Source organism: Carcharhinus amblyrhynchos, chromosome 5 (assembly GCF_965287045.1).
Source record: "Carcharhinus amblyrhynchos chromosome 5, sCarAmb.v2.hapA, whole genome shotgun sequence".
NCBI lineage: Eukaryota > Metazoa > Chordata > Chondrichthyes > Carcharhiniformes > Carcharhinidae > Carcharhinus > Carcharhinus amblyrhynchos.
The window spans coordinates 76,840,545-76,862,678 of NC_137328.1; the positions used below are offsets into that span (position 1 = coordinate 76,840,545).

General features: G+C 40.0%; 1 protein-coding gene across 4 annotated transcripts in view; it reads left to right on the forward strand.

Annotated features, from left to right (window-relative positions):
• The window catches only part of fbxl17 (F-box and leucine-rich repeat protein 17), a 753,967-nt gene that overhangs the window by 698,466 nt on the left and 33,367 nt on the right, over nt 1-22,134 (forward strand). For all 4 annotated transcript variants that reach the window (XM_080189041.1, XM_080189042.1, XM_080189040.1 and 1 more), the window contains exon 9: nt 4,732-4,874. In XM_080189041.1, the coding sequence (XP_080045167.1) occupies nt 4,732-4,874 (143 nt within the window). The remainder of the gene's footprint in view (nt 1-4,731; nt 4,875-22,134) is intronic.

The window sequence follows — 22,134 nt, forward strand, 5'->3', positions numbered from 1 at the left end:
TTCTCTGCACCCTAGCTATGACTAACACTACATTCTGCACTCTCTCCTTTACTTCTCTATGAATGGTATGCTTTGTCTGTATAGCATGCAAGAAACAATACTTTTCACTGTATACTTGTACATGTGACAATAATAAATCAAATCAAACCACCCGTAAGTAACTTTTAGTAAATGTAGACTTGAAGCTAAGTAACAGCCTCCTGTGATGATAGTGTGCTCTTAATATATTTTATGTTTAAGGGGACTGCTTTAAGATTTGGTGTTATTCTGCAAGGAGTCAGTTTATCTGGAGGGAATGTAGCAGATGTTGAGAAAGCAGATAATAGCTCATTTTAACTAGGAGTGTGTCACTTTGCAGAGTTAATGCAGCTTTGTTTACTTAAGTTCTCCTGGGGTTTCAGATTAGGTTGACCGAGTCATGTGATATTAGGTTACTGAAGGGGGGAGCTAGGCTTGCAGCAGAAAATAATGGTTTCTTTTTTATTTTAAAAAGTGTGTATTTCTGGAGAGGGCTGTTTAAAGGCAGACGTCTACAAGCAGCACTGTCTCTTTATAAAATCTCTCTGGAAGCTCCAAACCTATTAACCTAAGTCCTAACAGGTGTACCTACAACACATAGACTGTAAAAGTTCAAGAAGGAGGCTCACCACCACCTTATGAAGGAGAATCAGGGTTCAACAATAAATGCAAGCCTTGCCAGTGATGCTCACATCCCACGAACATATTTAAAAATACCATCTTTATGGTTCTTGCATGCTATACCTGTGGGAATTTATCTAAGTTTAAACCTTTAAAACTGTAGATGGAATTCTCCCAAACCCCCACCAGCATGTTTGATGGTGGGATTGGGAGCAGAATAAGGGAGACTCAAAAATCAGTTGCATGGCAGCATGAATTTGCACTGGAATCTTTGATGCTGTGGCTCACTGGCATGAAACATATTTGGAACAATGAGTTGTGCACATGTCAGGACCCAGTTGAACATTGCCTGAGGCTGGCTCTGGATTTTGGGATGGAACTGCCTGTATCCCTGAACACTGGTACACCACAGCAGTAGAGCAATGGGTCAGGGAATCCCTGAAGTGGACTTTTCACAGTCAGTGCCCTGGAGACAGAGTGTCCATATTCCTACTTCAGAATGTTCATGGAGATTCAGCTTCATTTTCAGGTGGTCCACCACCTTTCTTCAATAGTGGGTCAGTGATATTGGATGCTTTTCAGTATGGCACCTGAACACGATGGTGGACTACACGCCATTCAGACCTGCCCACCACTGAATACGACTTAAACACCAAGGCGTATAATTAATCAGGTCGGAGCCGGAAGATTTGCCCTGTTTTCCCACCAGCCTACACAGCGGGAAATGGTCCACCTTCCCACTGTTGCCATGAGGCTTAATCTCAAAATGGGATTTAAGTAACTACAATGGATCATTGAATTGTGGACTACTTATCATGTTACAAGATAAATATTTTATGTATGAGCACCTCACTTTTTCAGCACAAGGAGTCACTGCAAACTCCACTCATGAAGGAATAACGAGAAGAAATCATGTGACTATCAACTGTGCCTATCTTTCAAATAGGCAGAGTGACTGTTAAACGGGAAATTCACCCTTTTTGTTAGACATAATCCTAAAATGTGAGGATCTGCGACCAAAAAAATGCATGTTATATTTAGCATTACTTTCCTTATTTCTTTAACATAGTTTATTCTTTCTTGTACCTTAATTTCATCAACTTTTCCTCGCTGTTTAATAAATGTGGTGTGCATGGCCAGGCTACATCTATTAAAGTTAACTAAAGGTGGCTAGTAGATTTGATTTTAATTGAATGGTTGATATGGGGAAATACATATGATTCTTGCATGACGGAGTATATATAAAATTTCTCTAATAACCAATGGATATATCCTGAAGTAACAAATGAGATGGTTATAATTTTAATGCTAGATTTGCCTCAAATACAGGAAGTTATGGGCTAAGACCCCACTACAGAGACCTGAATGCAGTCTAGACTGAAACTGAGTATAATGCTGAAGGTGTGCAAAGAACACAGAAAGAAAAAAGGCAACTTTTAACTTAAGCGTAATGTTCAGTCATGATGTGGTTATTCGTGAAACGCTCAGATTAACCCGTGGTTCATCTCATTGCTGTCTGTGGAAATTTGCTGTGTTTTAAATAGCTGTCACATTTACTGACATAATGGAAACTTCACAATATATTTCATTTCAAATAGCATTTTAGTCAGTTGTATTAAGACACTATGTGAATGTAAGTTATTTCTTTCCTTCCATACAAATGCTCTTGGCCAATTTATTGGATCCTTTACAGCATAACCAAGATCAGATTTTTGAATGGACCTACTAAAGACATGTGAGTTAGGTTGATTGGCCATGCTAAATTGATCCTAGTATCAGGAGGATTAGCAGGGTAAATGTGTGGGGTTACAGGAGTAGGGCCTGGGTGTGATTGTGGTCGGTGCAGACCCAATGTAAGGACTTTGGCTCACAGGGCTTAGGTGAGAAGGGCAAGGCAAGGTAAGTTCAAACTCTTTACTGGGTCTAGAATTCACTAGGTGATTGAGATGGAGGGATGTGTGATGTGCTGTTTCTGCATGATGTGGGAGCTGGTGGACCCCAAGGTACTTCCCAGTGAGCACGCCTGCAGTAAGTGCTGGTTGCTTGAAGAGCTCCAGCTCAAAGTAGACGAGCTGAACTCCAAGCTTCAGACACTGAGACACATCAGAGAGGGGGAGTGTTACCCAGATAATGTGTTTCAAGAGAAAGACACACCCCCTAAACTGACAAACACTGATGGGGGTCAGGAACAAGAGGGGGTAGCAGAGGGGAGTGGGGGGAGGAAGGAGGGGGAGATCCAAAAGCCTCAGCCCCTGAATCTGCACAACAGGTTTGAGATTCTTGCTCCCAGTGTGGACAAGAACGAGGACTGCAAGGTGGATGAGCAAACTGCCTATGGTACAGTGGTGCAGGGAGAGGTCAAAGTGGAAGAAGTAAAGAGAAATGTAGTGGTAATTGGAGATAGTGTAGTTAGGGGCATAGACACTGTCCTTTGTGACAAAGATAAAGAATACCTAAGGGTGTGTTGCCTGCCTGGTGCTCAGGTCCAGGATGTCTCAGCTGGGCTGCAGAGGAACCTGGAGTGGGAGGGTAAGAATCCAGTTGTCGTGGTTCATGTGGGTGCCAATGACATAGGCAAAGTAGGAGCTAAGAATCTGCAGAGGGAGTACGAAAAGCTGGGAACCAAATTAAAAAGCAGAACCAACAAGGTGGGTTATCTCTGGATTACAACCTGAACCACGCGCAAATTGGCGCAGGGTAAATAGGATTAAGGAGGTGAACGTGTGGTTCAAGGATTGGTATGGGAGGAATGGGTTTGAAGTTATGGGGCATTGGCACCAGTATTGGGGCAGATGGAACCTGTTCAGATGGGTTGGTCTTTGTCTGAATTATGCTGGGACCAGAGTCCTGGCGAATCGTATAACTAGGACTATAGATAGGGCTTTCAACTAATTGGTGGGGTGGGGGGGTGGGTGGGGGATGCGGGTGCAGGGTGGGGGGTGGAATTACAAAATCTAAAGTAAAGGAGAGGGTACATGAGCAGGTTATTGTGGAGGATGTTCCACTAATTAAAGGAGTAGGGGGCACGAGAGAGCGTTCTTCACTCAAAGGGTGGTGAATCTCTGGAATTCTCTACGCATTGAAGTGGTGGAGGCTACCTCGTTGAATATATTTAAGTCACGGGTAGATAGATTTCTGATAGACATGGGAATTAAGGGTTATGGGGAGAAAGCAGGAAAGTGGAACTGATCCACTTCAGATCAGCCATGATGTTATTGAATGGCGGGGCAGGCCCGAAGGGCTAGATGGCCTACTCCTGCTCCTATTTCTTTTGTTCTTATGTTCTCAATGGGCTGGTTGGCCGCTTTCTACACTGTATTGATTCTTTAGTTCTTCTATGATGAGAAGCTGATCTTTCTTTACACCCTATCTATGACTGTAACACTATATTCTGCACCCTCTCCTTTCCTTTTCCCCAATGTACTCTATAAACGCTATAATGCACAAGAAATAATACTTTTCATTGTATTCCAATATATGTGACAGTAAATCAAATCAAATAAGTCAAATCTTGAATTTCCTTTTACATGTAATTCAAGCTTTTCTGGCATCATCCTTCCCTCAACCATTTATTTCTGAGGAGATAGCAAAATATTTCAGGGTGATTCAAATAGATCTGGTATCACTTATAGTGTAAAGTGAGCCTCCTAATCACATTGCTGTTTGCTGCTTTCTTTCTGGTGATTTAAAATTGAACGATTGTTATCTTTCTGGGAAAAATGGGGATTCATTGAGTATGCCATCTCCAGCTACGTTCACGCCCTTCTCAGCAGTCCAGTTCAGAATAATAAGAGACAGCAGTTGGTAAAACACCCGATTTTGGACAAGATGAGAGGTTACACGACACCAGGTTGTAGTCCAATAGGTTTATTTGAAATCACAAGCTTGTGAAGTGAAACGATGTGCGCAGGCGTAGAATATATTGGTGGATTTCAAATAAACCTCTTGGACTATAACCTGGTGTCACGTGATCTCTCATCTTGTCCACCCTAGTCCAACACTGGCATATTCACATCATAAGATTTTGGTCATTACTGTGATTATAATGATTGCATACTCACACCAAACTGATGTGTTCTTTATTTGTTGCAGCCCTGATAGCAATTGGACAGTACAGTAAAACCATTGAAACAGTGGATGTAGGCTGGTGCAAAGAAATCACAGATAAGGGAGCCACCCAGATCTCACAGACAAGCAAGTCCCTTAGGTACTTGGGACTCATGAGGTGTGATAAGGTAAGAGGCTTCATTGAGGCATTTAACATTAGTACAACTTTGCCATGTTAATGTCTTATTGATTTGCTTAACAGGTTATCTGGTACGTTCACTGTTATAATGTTCACAAACTCAATGTAAACTGATTTGGATGCCATAATGTATCTATTTTCTGAAAGCTTGCATGCTTTGTTGCAGAAGTTAAACAACGTTTTAGAGAAGGATGTCCTAAATATTTTGTCATCAAATCAAGGCCATTGACCAGTCCCTCATCATTTCCTTTTTCTTTGGTGAATTTTTGGATTGTCACAATAATGGCTGTCGGTGCTGAGGAAAGTAACAGCTTTGCACTTTCATTGCCCAGTGTTAATGTTGTTGAATCAGGTCAAAGTAAGGTGCCATGCTTGCTGTCTCTCCCAGTTTTTCTCAATAAGGACCAAAGGCAGCATTTGTAAGTAGATCCACTTTTCCTGTGATCAGAAATTGGCATCCTTTTGTGTGTTGTAAATGGGACCAACATGCCATAGGTTCAACAATTCCCCTTTCATCACAATACTTTGCACAAGTGTAATAATACTGCACCTTTAAGACATGTGTTTTGATCATGTTTCTCAAGTGGCTCCTAGCATTTTGTTTTGGCACTGTGTTGTCTACAGCCAGTGTCTCCAGTTGTTACAAAAGCAATGTAACGGACATTGCTTCAGTTTTGACAAAGGATCATCTGAACTCGAAACGTCAGCTCTTTTCTCCCCTTGTTGTAGATGCTGCCAGACCTGTTGAGATTTTCTCTTTGGTTTTAGATTCCAGCATCCACAGTAATTTGCTTTTATCCAATGTAATGGACATCATGGGCAGGATTTTACGGTCTCGCTCAGGAGGGACTGGAAATTCCTGCCTGAGGTCAATGGAGATTTCTGTTGTCAGACCCTCATCGATTCCATGGCAGGCAAGGTAATGAAGTTCTGGTACATGCTTATTTTTAATCCAAATTAATACAGTATCCTGGAGTTTTAGGATCTTTTTGGAATTGCTGGATGGAGAATGATTGGCAGGTCAGGTCATGCCTGGGGATAGTTTTTTCCACAGAAAAATTCAAGGTTTTAGTTTCATTTTTCTCAGATGTTTGGACTTGAGACATGTTGGGATTTGAGACAGAAAGCGGTGTCTCTTGTTCTCCCCTTTCTCTGGAGTTGGAAATTCTGCTGCCTGTGAGTTGCTGTTAGAAGCTGGTGGAAGCAGGCAATGTCTCTGTCTCTCTCTCTCTCTCTCTGTCTCCAGAAGCTTTTTGGAAAGTTCCAGGACCGAGAGGCCTCAAAGTTTTAATCCCACATTCAAAGGACCCATTCAGAGCTGATGTTAAACATCCAAAAAAACAGTATCATGTGAGCTTACTTGCTTTTTGTACCAAGCCTAGAAAGTTTTGTTTGACTTTGAATATCATAGATAGCTAGCAGTTGAGGTTTATACTATATATGTTTGATTCTTATAATTGGTAGAAGTTATGCTGATTTTTTAAAAATCAGATTGTATGTAATAAAATATATAAATGGTGGCACACTGGTTAGTACTGCTGCCTCACAATGCCAAAGGGCCTGGGTTCAATTCTGGTCTCGGGTCACTGTGTGGAGTTTGCACATTCTTCCTGTGTCTACGTGGTTTCCTCCTGGTGCTCCAGTTTCCTCCCACAGTCCAAAGACGTGTGGGTTAGGTTGATTGGCCATGCTAAATTAATCCTAATGTCAGGGAGATTGAAGGAGTAAATATGTGGGGCTGAGGGGATAGGGCCTGGGTGAGATTGTGCAAACTCGATGGGCCGAATGGTCTCCATTTACACTGTAGGGATTCTATGATCTGGATGTGTTCTTAAATAAACTTTGTTTGACAAAAGCTTCCTAGTGGGTCACTTGAATCATAACTGGAGTGAAACGCCTAATGCTCACTCATGCCAAATTCAAACGTAAAAGCTTAGCATCTAGGTGATACTCATAAAACATCTTAGAGTTTTTGACCCAAGTCTTAACACAAGATTGAGTGGGCTGCTTTTGATTGTCCTAACTATTCTAAAGACCTGTCAGAAGGTACAACTTAAAAGAATGAGAATTACACCACGCAAAAAATTGCAGCAAATAATTGACCATGTGACGCCACCCAATACCCAATACTTTGTATTGTCCAAAAAAGTAACAAGAGAGCCCAAACTTCCAAGTATAGGAAGTACAAGATTCAGTTTAAAACCCAGTCTGGTCTCTATCCTCAAACAATAACATATTTGCCTTGGAGGGAATGCAATGTAGGTTCACTACATTGACCCCGGGATGTGGGGATTGCCCTTCAGAAGTGGTTGAATTGCATGGGCCTATAGTCTGAAATTTAGAAGAATGAGCAGTAATCTCAACGAAACATTGAAGATTATGAAGGGACTCAATAGGGTAAACGCTGAAAGGTTGTTTCCCCTGGGTGAGCAATCTAGAATTAGCCAACAGAACCTCAGGAAAAGGGATTGACCATTTCAGACTGAGTTGAGGGGAAATGTCTTCACTCAGAGGGTTGTGAGTCTTTATGGCCTATTGCTGCTGCTCTTATTTCTTATGTTCTCCACGTTGGCAGCTGAATCTTGTAATTTCTGCCCTTCAATGACTTTTTCCAGATTCTTTTAACTGAGCCTTTGACAAATGCAATGTGAGTGCTCCTGCTGTACAAAGCCCCTTCACAATGCTTCAACATAGATAAAAACAGACAAACTGGGAACTGGCGAATGGGGAAAATCAGAAGCATTTATTCCAAGCAGGCTGTGATATTTCACACGAAAGTACTTCTTTCCCACTAGACAGGCAACCATGTTATTAATCAAATTTAACATTCAGGTAAGTCTCAGGCTTCTGGTCGTTTTAATGAGTTGATTGTTTTTGACACTTACCTTGCAGATCAAATAACTTGGTTCCAGGAACAAGTTTTGCATAAATTTAGCATTTCAAAGACATGAGGGAACTTTAGATGCAATTAACTCGCGTTGACTTCATTCCAGGAAAGTAGCTGAACTAAATAGCTTCAGTAGACTATTTGCCGTACAAAGACAAATATATTCATTTATTTAAAATACCATTTGTCATTTGAAAACAGATTTTTCTTAAAGGCATAGAAAAAGAACCCAGTATAGATAATTTGCATGATAAAACTCGTTCCTATTACTTAAGAAATTATTTATGTAGACCCTTTCATTACCTCATGTCATCCCAAATTGTTTTATAACTAATGAAGTATCTTGAACTACAGTACTTGCTGTTATGTAGTGACCATGGCAGCCAATTTGCACATAGTAAAGTTCCATAGTCATCAAATAAGAAAATGACTATATATTCAGATTTGTGAAACTGGTTAAATAGTGGAGTAAATATTGGCAAGGGAAGCATAGGGTACACCCTTGGTCTTCTTTGAAGCAGTGCCATGGGATTGTTTTTATCCAACATACAGAGTTAGTGCTTTTTCTGAAAGATGACAATTAACTCCATCAGTGCAGTATTCCCTGCACTGGAGTGTCTCCTTCACAGAATACCACACTAAACCCCAAACGTATTTTCAAATAATAACATTTTCTTCACGGGGTGCAAATTGAAGCTGATTCAGTTGCACACAAATCATATTGATTCAAAAAATGGAAGCATGTACATTAAAAGGGGGCAGCATGCACTAACATGTAAAAAGTAAATATTTGGTAGCCCTGTTGCAACTTAATAGTGTTTGTGCTCTTGTCTTGGATACTGGTTTATAAAAAAGCAGAAAAATTGGACAAGTGCAGCATTGGCCAATAATGGATTCTATATTGTAGGTGGTTACTGGGCTGATAAGGGCAATCAACTTTGTTGAAATTGAGCTAGCAGAGCTTGTCTATAGTGTGGTATGGCTGAAAGAAGTTCTTCTGCAGCCAATTACTCTTTGCTGCTATAGGTTTTTTATTGCTTGTAGTCGATTTCCGCCAGAAAGACTCCATGCAAGTACTGCCCTCAGCAGATCACTGGGCTGCAACTTTTAACTCTGTATCCTGCTAGTTTTCCACGTAATGGCTGAAGAATGTCTCCACACTTGACCAGATGAATGGTCATGTGCTATGTAATGGATGGGGTAACAGCATTGCCCATTTCCACTTGTACTTCTGCGGCACAAGGTATATTTTATGCCCCAATCGCTGACATAGATCAGGGGAAGGTTTTCCTCCGTTAGTACAAATTGAATTTTTAGCACAGTATCTTTGGATCGTTCTCCTTATCAGATATTACTTTAAATAAGTGTTTATATATTAAATACAGATAAAATGCAGCAATAAGCAATATATAACATAAACTTCAAACATTTACAACAATGTAGTGGGGCCAACATAGATGAGGGAAACAAGGATAGGGTTCAGCTTAGCACATTTTGGCTGTGAAAGTTTGAAATGTGTTCCTACAAATTACTAAGTGTAATGCAGGATACAGCCACGAAAGTGTCATTGACTCTGTACTTGTGCTGTCTGCTCGAGAAGCATTCAGGAAGGCTCATTATATTACTTACGCACCATGACACACTATTTGGCTGACTCTAATTAGTGTGTTACAGTAAATGTTTATGCGGAAAATAAAGAAAAGTGAATTATTTTTAAACTGTTTATCTCCTCAACTGATGGAAGTGAAGAGGCAAATACTAAACTATTAGGCAGGAAGGTACATCATAAGGGAATTGGGTTTAACAATCCTCACTTTTTGAAGTGCAGTAATATCTACATTCAGGCATCAGGTGGATTAAAATTCAGGTTTGCTAGCTGAATTGTGGCTTAATTCAAGTCATGTTGCAACAGAAAAGCAACTCAAATATGTGGATATTAAATTACTTCAATGAAACAAATCAACTGAGAAAAAGTCTCATGTTAAACAGTATCACCTCTGTTTGTAATGGAATTTAGTAGAACAGGAATATTTAAATTGCATCCTCTTTACTGTCATTTCCCAGCCTTACATAGTATAGCACAGGCTGCCAAGATATGACAATGTAAATTTATTTGCGTGCCAGTGATCCATTTGAACTCTCTAACAGCATTTTCCCAATGATTATTCCTCAAACATGACCTTGTAATAACACCACCTGTTGCACATATTCCTTGCATCTTTTTACTACTGGTCGCACAGAGGGAAAACTGTCAAATTAGTGCCAGATTAAAGGCAGCGCTGTATTTTGCATTCATGTTCAATGACAACTTCAATATATCTGCAAAACCTATTTCCCTTGTGACTCTTATCAGAAACCCATCAGCGAGGCTGAATTTGGCCTGAGAAATGGAAGATTTGGGAACAATGTTTTAGTGTACCATGTCATATATATCCATAATGATATGGATATATATGACATAATGCTAATTATCTATTTTTGTTGTAAAGATTTCTGATCTGTTACAAGTCTTATTTCTTACGATTGCTTATAAATATTTTTTATTTTTAAAAAGTAAATGAGGTGCTGGTTTTGCTCTGTTTTTCTACCCCTGTCCACTGTATATTAATGTCTGAGTTCAAGCTTAAAATTAATGAGTTTATTTGGTCTAGTTTATTTAGAAACTGAAATGTAACCAGATCACTTATCCATATAGCCATATGTGAATTGTGCCTATAAATAGAGGATTTTTTTATTTCATTCCTTTCTTCTAAACTTTGCCCCTGCCTTTGGAATCAGGCACAATATTTTCCATTGCTCGTCCCAATAAATTATTCACTAGACCAAATATCAATGAGATTGTTACAGGAATAAAATCTCTGCAGCAAAATATATCTTGGCTCCTGAGTAGCTAAGTTTGAGCTTGAAATAACCTTAAATATTTTTCCTGTTTACATGGGTGTCTATTTTCTAGGAGACTAAAGATTGCCTAATGTTGGCATAACATGCACACACAGCCTTAGGGAAAGATCTCTGCCTTTTATACCAGTAGATCTTTGACATCTGATTTATTATCCTCTGGGTATAAGGTCCACTGTAGTATGTGCAACAAGAGAGAGGGGGTTTCCTGTTTATGCAAGAATATTGTATTTCACTGCTTCATTCACTCCTGATGCTATGAGCAAGGCAACGGTTACTGTTTTTGCATGACTGACCTTCATGCTGCTCTTCAGGACAGCTGTTACTCATCAGCTGTAGGTTAGTCCACCTCATTTTCCAAGATCCTCATACGTTCTTACTATAGTTCTGCATTAAAAAAAAACTTAGGAACATAGGAATAGGAGTAGGCCATTCAGCTCACTAAACCTGCTCCACCATTTAATACCATCATGGCTGATCAGATACTTCAATGACTTTTATATCCACTATCCCCATAACCCTTTACGTTATTGTTAATCAGGCAATTATCAATGAACTTCCACAGCATTTCTGGGATAGAGAATTCCAAAGATTCACAATACTCTGTATAAAGAAATTTCTCCTCATCTCAGGCCTAAGTGGCATCCCCCTTATTTTAAAATTGTGCCTTAGGTTCTAGACTCCCCAACCATGGCAAAGGTCTTAACCTGCATTTACCCTGTGAATTCATTTAAGTATTTTGTAGGTTCCAATGAGATCACCTCTCGTTCTTCAAATTTCTAGAGAATATAGGCCCAATTTGCTCAATAATAAGGCAGTCCCCCCCACATGCATGTGCACACGCAGACACATACAAACACACACACAAACACACACCCCCCCCTCCTCCTCCTCAAGGAATAAATCTGTGACCCTTCAGAGCACATCCTCTGTGGCAGTAATATCCTTTCAGAGGTAAGGGGGCCAAAATCGCGCACAGTACTCCACGCAAGGTCTAACCAGGCTCCTGCACACAACTTTGGATACTTCTTAGATGCAGATGGAGTGGTGCATAGTATATGGTTGCGCAGTTTCCTCAGCGGACTTCTGTTTCCCTTTACGTAACTTGCATTTTTATAGAGCTTTATATAACATCCGAAGGTGATTCACAACCAATTAAGTGTTCTCGAAGTGTGGTCACAGTTATAATGTAGCAAATGTGCAAGTTGTGGACAGCAAGCTCCCACAAGCAGCAATGTGTTCACAATGAAATCATCTGTTTGTGATTTTGGTTAAGGGGTAAATATTGGCCAGGGCAAGAGGAGAACCTTATAGTGCTCTTCTTCAAAATGGTGCCCTGAAATCTTTTACATCCATCTGAGACAGGACAGGACATTTCTTTGGAAATAAGGTACCTCCAACAGTGCAGCGTTCCCTCAGTACTGCACAGGAGTGTCAGCATAGATGTTGTGTTCAATCTCTGGAATGGAGCTTCCATTACTCTTTTAGTAGTGTGTTACAAATCTGAACAACACTATTTGAAATCATTTCTCCTCATTTTCTCTTGAGTTATTTTGCCAATTATTTTAAATCTGTGACCCACTTGCCAGAGGAAAGTTTCTCCCTACTGACTCTTTTTAAAACTCCTCTTCATTTGGAAAATCTCTGTTTCATCTTCCCTAAAAGATGCAGCATTTTGGTAGGAATAACAGCAAAATGGAGTATTATTTAAATGGTTAAAATATAGCAGCATGCTGCTGTGCAGAGGGATCTGGGTGTCCTTGTGCAGGAATCTCAAAGAGTTGGTTTGCAGGTGCAGTAGGTAATTAAGAAGACAAATGGAATTTTGTCCTTCATTGCTAGGGGGATCGAGTTTAAAAACAACAAGATTATGTTGCAGCTGTATAAGGTGCTGGTGAGCCCACACCTGGAGTACTGTGTACAGTTTTGGTCTCCTTACTTAAGAAAGGATATACTGGCACTGGAGGGGGTGCAGAGGAGATACACTTGGTTGCTTCCTGAGTTGAGAGGGTTGACTTATGAAGAGAGACTGAATAGACTGGGGCTATACTCATTGCAATTCAGATGAATGAGGGAGATCTTATAGGAACATATAAGATTATGAAGAGAACAGATAAGATAGAAACAGGGAAGTTGTTTCCACTGGCGGGTGAAACTAGAACTGGGGGCATAGCCTCAAAATAAGGGGAAGCAGATTTAGGACTGAGTTGAGGAGGAACTTCTTCACACAAAGGGTTGTGAATCTGTGGAATTCCCTGCCCAGTGAAACAGTTGACGCTACCTCATTGAATGTTTTTTAAGGCAAGGATAGACAAATTTTTAAACAGTAAAGGAATTAAGGGTTATGGTGAACGGGCAGGTAAGTGGAGTTGAGCCCACAAAAAGATCAGCCATGATCTTATTGAATGGCGGAGAAGGCTCGAGGGGCCAGATGGCCTACTCCTGCTCCTAATTCTTATGTTCTTAAACGTCTGTGCTCTGAGAAGAACAATATCAGTTTTTTTCAATTTCTCTGTGAAATTGAGATCCTATTGTATGATGTATGGCATGGTCTCATTTATAAATTTGGCTGGAAATGTTTATTTTGTGTTGCCTTTTATTTTTGCATTGTAGCCAAGTGGCTATTGTGATGGTCAGAGGAAGGTAAGGTGTGGTAATGTTGGTAAATGGGGAATTGGAATTGCATCCACTGGTGCCACAGTCAGAAGACTCATTCATTGCCAACCCAGCCAGAAAGGGGCTGCGTTGGTCACTTCATTTCTTGCTCTTCATCCTGCTCCTCATGCTCCTTTTCCACAACTGGTTGTCAATGGCTAGGGCCTTGATGGTAAGGTAGTGCCGTGTCAGAATATCACCCAAAATATGATGTGCACTACTGCCAGGCTCTTCCAGAATGGTCCAGGCAGTGGAAGCATTCTTTGAGCACCCCAATGATCTTTCACATTTCCTGTAGTACCATAGCTTTCATTGTATGCATGCTGACCACACCTACATGGATTGCAGATACCCTGTGATTTGCATGGTGGCTCAAATGCTAATGGCACAACAGGCTATAGTAGAATGCAGGCAACATGTTTGCAGCCAGGATACCAAGCTTTGACCTGCATGCTAATTTGCTAATGGTCACATATAAGTTTGACGTTGAAGAAGTGGAATCCCTTTTAGCTGCAGTACGTCTTGAGGTTGACGTGGCGCTAACAAAGCAAAACATGTATGCCGTCAATGGCACTGTGCAATATGTAAACATTCACTGTTGCAAGAGAGTATGAAATGTGTTCAGCCTCTCTTCGAATATAGTGTCCTAAAGACTTTCTTTATGTAGCAAGAGCTGCTGAGCTGGGAAAGGTTGCAAATGTCACCTGCTGCAGCCTGCAAGGAGCCCAGTGTGTAAAGGTTCATGGTCACAGTCACTGTTAATGTTGTTGCAACCCTGCTCTGAAGTTGCAGTTGTAAGTGTGGCAGGCAACAAGCAGACTTTGGTAAGGATGCCATTTCTGAAGTAGACACATTACTCTCTCGACATGCTGGGCAGATATACTTGTGTTCTGAAAGTTTTTCTTCGCATCCTGTTTTATCCTATCCTGTGTCACATTTGCTCATTCTATCATACTGTAGGCCAAGGGAATGTATACTGTTTGCACCCATATCTGAGGGGAAGTGGTTTGGGCAGAATCCTTAAGGTCTTTCAGCATGTATCACACTGCTCAGTCTGGATATGAGCAACTTTAAAAACTTTGGAAGTCACAAAACGCTCCTGAAATCACATCCTCAACCAATAGAAATAAGCCAGTAACTCAATTAGCACAGTAAAGAAAATTAAACACTTTCAAGTGCCTTTACAACCACTTTTCAAAGAACTTTGCAGCTAATGAATTACTTTTATTTTGAAGTGTAGACACTGTTGTAATGTCGGAAATGCAGCAGTCAATTTGCGCGCACAGCCAGAGCTGGTTAGGTTGGAGGAGTCACCTTCCTGCTGCTGAACATGTTTTCAGCTATGTGTATTTAAGAAAGAATGTTAGCTGGAGCTGTTGAGTTCCAAAATGGCGGTGCCAGGGTCAAATCACATTCATTGAAATCATTGTCTGCCCACTCTGCATTCTCCTGCTAGACACTCTCTGAATATGCATTAAACTCACCAAAATGTTGTTCAACGGAGATTGTGAATGCCACTTTGGAGCCAAAACAGCATTTGTATTGCTGAGGAACTAAAATTTGCACCTCTAATTTTTCTTCACCGTCAACTAGTAGATTATTTATACTTCTCATCACCATATAAAACTATTAAAAGTAATAAATTACAGTGGCTGGTGTTCTCCGTTCTTGCCCTCCCTGCTATTGCTACCAGCGAGAACGGAGAATTTGGCACTTAGCCAAATCTCCATTCACTGCAGCGGGACTGGAGAATCCAGTTGTGGGCGAGGTCAGAGAGTTCCAACCAATATCTTTCAGCCACGTTATTTTAACCCAGAATTTCTTACCAGTGTAATTATTGTAACTGCTTTGCTTGCATGAGGGTAATGTCTTGGTGAACAGACCAAACTAATTAACTTGAGAGACAGTAAAACCAGTTGTATCAACAATGAATAAGGATTTTGTTTTTATTATCTTATGCAAAACACGCACAGAAGAGGCCTCAATCCCATGACAAATGTTCTGTATAAAACGTTATGCAGATTTATTAGTTACTCCAGATGTGTCAGAAAACATCAGCACTCTTGACAGATGACTTTTGCTACTGATCATTGGTTTTCTACTGATCACATTCTGCCTGTTTGTTTGGATCACGTTCAGGAATACATTGCATAAATTCAAAAGGCAGAAGCTGTTAGCCACATAATGTTAGTTGCTACTTTAATTGAAGGTTATAGGGATAAGGGATAATGGAATATTTATTGATAGGATTGTCCCTGTGTTGCTGGAGCCAAAGAAATGTTGTGAGGCAAACAACGGGCAAGTTTCCAATTATGCAGATTTGGAGAGAGTTGGGCCCGGATCTTTACCATGCAGAGGTTGACCGTTGTGGCAACAATCGCAGAAATGGACAAAATTTATAAATCTCGCCCCTGAATTTGGCATTTCCCACCTTCGTAGGGGCATTACTGGAGTCAGGCAGGGGTGGATATGTGCAATTTGCCTAAGCAGCTAGCTATTTAAACCACCAACTGCCTTCGCCCACTCCTCACTTTCAAACCTTATTTACATGAATCCCAGAGTACACAGAGCAGACCAGATAAGAGGAAGTCTGAACTTGGTGGATACTTTGGATAGCTAAGGTACCTCTTTGGATAAGTTTCCAGGACATTTTGGAGAGAGGTTGGGCATCTTTGGGATTGCTAGAATTAAACTTGATTATGCACCTTCTATGCACAAGCTCATTGGAACTGTCAAGCTTTCCAGGAAGTGTCAAGCTGACATGGAGGGGTTAAGGACAAAGGGTGGTGATTGGAGGACATGAGGTGGCATGAGTTGGCAGTAAGTTGGTGTGGGGATATGAGGGGTTATGCAGGTGAGTAGAGGGCATGGGTTGGCATAGGAGGTATGATGAGCATTGAATGAGGTGTATGCACTGGCATTAGTTTGTATGGATGAGCAAAGGGAATGTGTGACTGGTGAAGACTGGATGGGTGTCTTTTGTTTTATTACTTTTGTATTTAAACACAGTGCCAGAGTACTGAGGTGGGCCTTGCACCCGGCCTGCCTGTGCACCCAACAGCCTCTGCAGTCATTCCAGGATGGCCCTCCCTGACTCATAAAAACATAGAAAATTGGAACAGGAGTAGTCCATTTGGCTCTTTCAGCCTGCTCTGCTATTTAATATGAGCATGGCTGATCCTCTTTCTCAACACCATACATCTTGACACCACTAGAGTCTAGAAATTTATTTCGTTTTTAAATATATTCAGTGTCTTGGCCTTCACAGTCTTCTATGGTAGAGAATTCTGCAGGTTCACCACCTTCTGAATAAAGACATTTCTTCTCATCTCAGACCTAAGTGGCCTACCCCGTTTTCTAAGATTGTGACCCCCTTGTTCCAGACTCTCCAGCCAGAGGAAACAACACCTCTGCATCAAGTCTCACCAACACCATTAGAATTTTATACCTTTCAATAAGATCCCCTCTCATTCTTCTAAATTCCAATAAATACCAGGCACAGTCGATCCAATTTCTCCTCATATGACAATGCTGCCATCCCAGGAATCAGTTTTGTAAACCTTCACTGCATTTCCTCCATGGCAAGTATATTTTTTCTTAGATGAGGTGGTTAAAACAACAATACTCTAGGTGTGCTCTCACCACAAGGCCCTATATAGCAACAATAAGGCATTCTTGCTCCTCAAGTCCTCTTGCAATGAAGGCCAACATGCCATATGCCTTCCTACCTGCTTGATGTACCTGCATACTTGCTTTCAGTGACACCTAGGACACCCAGGTCCCTTTATAACTCATTTCATAATCGATCACCATTTCAATAATACTTTGCTATTCTGTTTCCCCATCCAAAGTAGATAACTCTATATTCATCCAAGTTATGCTGCATTTACTTATTCACTCAGCTTGTCTAAATCACCTTGAAGTCTGAACATCCTCCTCACTAACCATATTTCCATCAAGTTTTGTGTTGTCGGCAAACTTGGAGATATGACTTTTGGTTCTCTCGTTCAAATTATTGATGTATATTCTGAATAGCAGGGGCCCAAGTGGGACCCCACTCAGCACTGCCTGCCATTTCGAAAAAGATCTATTTATTCCAATTCTTTGTTTCCTCTGTGCTAACCAATTCATTTCAGCCTGCCTTCCCACCCATTACTGAAAACCCAAACTGCAAACAGACATTTTCAAATGACAGGTTTTCCAATCTAGAAAATCTTCCAACTCTGCAAACCCAAAGTGGCAATGAAAATCTGGGCCTTAAATAGCCTGGAATTTTATAGGTCTGTGGCATCTTCCCTCAGATAAATAAATAAGTGGAATGGAATCCATGATCATGTGGACTGTACAAAGCAGAACATGTCCAAACATGTCCAGAACAAATCATCCTTCTTTTTTTTAACTTATGTTCTAACATTAGAATTTTAATAGGCTCAGGAGCCTGTCTAGAAATTACTGAATAAAAGGGAGGATTAATAAATGAAGATGTGAAATAACTTAATAGTAATAATAGATGTGAAAATAGAAAGATCTAATTTGAACCTACAGCAGAATCAGTATGCTAAAAGTTTTAGAAGAAATGTCACATTGAATAGAGAAAAATTGTGTTTGGGGCTGGATTTTCAGCTTGGAGATAGGAATCAAAAGGCAAAACTAATCTACTGTCACAAAACCACCTTTGTCATTAGGCTCACCCTCACCTTCCTATCCATTATCCTCTTTATCAATATAACTCACAAACCCGATTATTACAGTTGGAAGCTGCTGGGTAACTCACATCTCCCCCCAAATAAACAAGCTGACTTTAGAACTATTTTTTCAAAAATTGTCTTGCCTGAATACATAAAAGCAATGGGAAAAACTTAAGCAACATTCTCAATATTGTAAAATGTACTCTACCTTTTTATCTATTAGGTGAATGTTTTTAACTCATCTGAAGATTTTTCCACCTTTACAATGTTGATGTTGTATATGGCAGCTTGTCAGCTTCCAGATGTAAGAGTCTGGCAAAGCATGTTGTTTAATGGCTAGTTATATCTTCCAAGCACAGAACCGTCATAGCTCACCTTAATTGACAAAAATTCAACTCGCACTGCAGCATCTCGAGATGAACCGTAAATGAGGCAAAGCATGTTACATGCCCTTAAAATTCTTGCTGCCTCTAATCATGCCTCTATGCAGCTGGTGTAAAACCCGACAGCCACTAATGAATGGCCGCATCCCTGAAAATTACTAAATCTATCTAGGGTGCGCATTTAATAGGATACTTAACAGTGTTAATGATGGGTTATTATTAGGCATTGGTCTAGTTTCTAACACTCTTACACATGCTGCAAAAATTGACACTGGGCAAAAACAGATGTGCTTTCTCCTGCTGCTGCACTTGGAGGCCATTTTCTTTCCAGTCCTGCCTCTGTTTAGTCCCAGTTTAGACCCCGATAAATGTCCTCTTTGTGCGGGATATATTTTTGTGAACTTAAGTAACCACGGTGTACTAATTGACCTTGATTTTGGGAGGTAGTGATATATTCCCCCCAGTAAAACTAATCAAGGGAGGAGTACATTGTGAAATGAAACAGATGTCAATGGAGGAATTGAAGGATATGGAAGAAACTATGATTTTTTTTGTTTGACTGGCATCAACTGATCTCTTTCCGTTCACTGGTCAAGGGTTAACACTGAAAATCTCCTTTTTAAGCTTCTGGCCTTGTACATGCTTAAAAAAAATCTTTATTGGGCCTGCTTCAGTTTCTCCATTATTTTTATCCTTCATGTCAGAATCTTTGCTCAGTTTGAATTACTTGCAGTACACATAAATCAGAATTGCAGGATTGTTAACTGTCCTGTCTGTAAAAGATCAGAGCATTTTCAAGGCCAGGCAAAGCCATGCACTTGTATGACTCCATTGATTATCATTTGCCTCCAGGCTAGAGTGCCACAATGGAAGAAGAATGGATTGATCAGAACCATAACAAATCATCAAAAGAATTCATTATTAATCAAATTAGTGTTGGCGTGACCTTTTTTCCCGTTTCAGCTCCTCAGTGTAACCATCTTAGAAAAAAGCGTCAAAGGCAAATGTCACTTCCTTCACATCCTGGATGGTAAATGTCAGCACTGAAGAATAAAGTATTTTTATATACACTAATAATGACATAGGAATGGTCATATTGCCCCATATCACATGTAAAATTAATCCCTATTTCCGAACACTTGGTAAAATATAAATATTCAGAAAATTGTGCTCCAATTTGATCAAGAGAACCTACAATCTGCCAGCATCGCTTATCAGCCGTAATGACAAGCCTAACGTTAAAGTAACAAAAACAAAATTTCCTCTCTTCCACCCCCCTCATCCTGTGTACAATGCAGAGCAACGTGGTCTGACATTTACTACAGGATGGCAATAAAAAGTCTGAGCTTTGCATCAGCAAGTTGAATGATGTAATTTCAACCCATTGTAAATGCAGACCTCAGAATCAGAAAAAATGCTTAGTGATCTGCTCAGCGTTGATAACAGTGTTGTGATAAATTTATTTTTCTGATGTATAATGTTCGCGAATCAAGCACAAATGTTTCTAATAGCGTTTAAAAATAATGAACAGCCATCAAAATCAGATCACCAGAAATCACATTTCATAGCCCCATGCTCTCATGACTTTGTTGGCACATTGTTAATTTAAGAGAAATGTGATAATCATCGGTTGTCTTTAAAGGAGGAATAACACCTCCAGTGCACTCTATTCCTCCTGTATTTCACAGGTACGTTGCTACTATTTCCTCTTGGGTACCTACACGAATGAAAATACACTGAGTGAAATATGGATTGCTTTATAGTACATTGTTATGCTGGTATGCGAAGTAAGACAAAAATATAAAAGTCAGACTTCGTTAAGGTCATGATATTATCATACTCATTTGATGACATGTGGTGATACCCCATAAAAGTTTGGCTTGTTCATTTTCATGTCCCTTCTTCTGTCTCAGTTCTAAAATTGCTTGCCTTTATTTATGAAACAGCAACATCTATCTCATTTCCCCATCATTCTTATAGTAGTTTTATTCCTGTGTCGATATGCATATTTTGCAAGTTATATATGTGTGCAAAAATATTTAGTTTTACTGTGAAATGATATATTTTTGGCGACAAGGGAGCATTTATTTTTAAATCATAACAAAAAAGTATTAAATGCACCTCAGTTGTTAATGTAGCATTTTATGACAGTAGATTATGTATATTTCACTTGAAATTAAACTCTTACTTAAATATAACAGTTATTTGGGAAAGGGGTACAGCATTTACCATACAAATTTCATATGATTTATGTTCAATCTGCAGTACTAAAGTTGCCACATTATTGCTTTGAATTCTTGGGGGATTTATCTGCAGAGTTGGACTAATTGCATGGAGTAAGAAGGGCTTAAGGCACAGAACAACCCACAACAAGAGCTGGATGCCTGAAGGGTAAGCTGTATTGTGATCAAGGCAGCAGAGCAATAGGATCAGCAAATTGTGGGTAAAATATATTCCTTGGTTTGCAGCATGCGCACCCAAAACAGTGAAGACCACAGCTTGTAGATATTTGCCATAATCAGTTTATGATAATTGCATGCAAATCGTTTCTACAGCTTATAACAATTTAAAGCATCCATTCTAGCAATGATTAGGTATTAACATTAGGTTAAAAATCACATCATAGAGCAAAGCCTTGTCTTTTTTCTGTCTCCTAATAACTGATGATGCTCAGTCACAGTCGTACAACTGCTGATTCCGATATGTCCTGGTGTCTTATTAAGGAAAGGATCAATAATTCTAGAGAAATCCAATTTGTGGTTTTTCACTGCAGTAATCCAGATCAGAATATTAGAGAGAGTGGGAGGTGGGCAAGATCCCAGATTCAGAGTAATGGAGAGTGTAGGAGATGAGTATTAACCCACAGTCAGAGTAACAGGGGAACAGGAGATGGGAAGTAATCCAAATAATTTATAATTACTTAACAGTTACACAGGGTATCTGGTCCAGAAATAAGCCATTTGTCCCAAACAATCCATGCTGGTCTTTATGCTTCACTTCCCGTTTTTGCCCACCTAACTGTATCAGATTAATAAGGCAATCGGTGTTATGGGGAAAAGATAGGAGAATGGGGATGAAAAAAATATCAACCTTGGTTGAATGGCAGAGCACACTCGATGGGCCGAGTGGCCTAAATCTGCTCCAATGTTTTATGGTCTTATCAGCATCACGCTCTATTCTCTTCTCCCTCATGCATTTGTCTAGCTTCCCCTTAAATGCATCTATTCTATTTGCATCAACCACAGCTTGTGGTAGCATGTTTCATATTCTTGCCACTCTTTGGGTAAGGATGTTTCTTCTGCGTTCCCTTAGTGATTGTCTTATATTGATGGCATCCAGATATGCTCTTCCACACATGTGGAAACACCGTATATTAAAGGTTTTATCAAAACCTTTCATAATGTTTAACTCTATTAGGTTGCCCCTCGGCCTTTGTTCAAGAGAAAAGAAACCTAGCCTGTTCATCCTTCCCTGAAATAGAAAGTCATTCACCATCCTTACAAATTTTCTCTGTACACTCTCCAGTGCCTCGACATCCTTTCAGCGACATGGTGACCAAAACAGCACACAGTGTCTTGAATGTAGAAGAGCCAAAATTTCACATACGCTTAGCATAAACTTCCCTCCTTCTCAATTTTATCCCTCTGGAGACATATCCCAGTGCTTGATTTGTTTTTTACGTCCTTCCTAATCTGTGACAATGGAAATGTGCAGTAACTCAAAGCTAGAATAATGGTA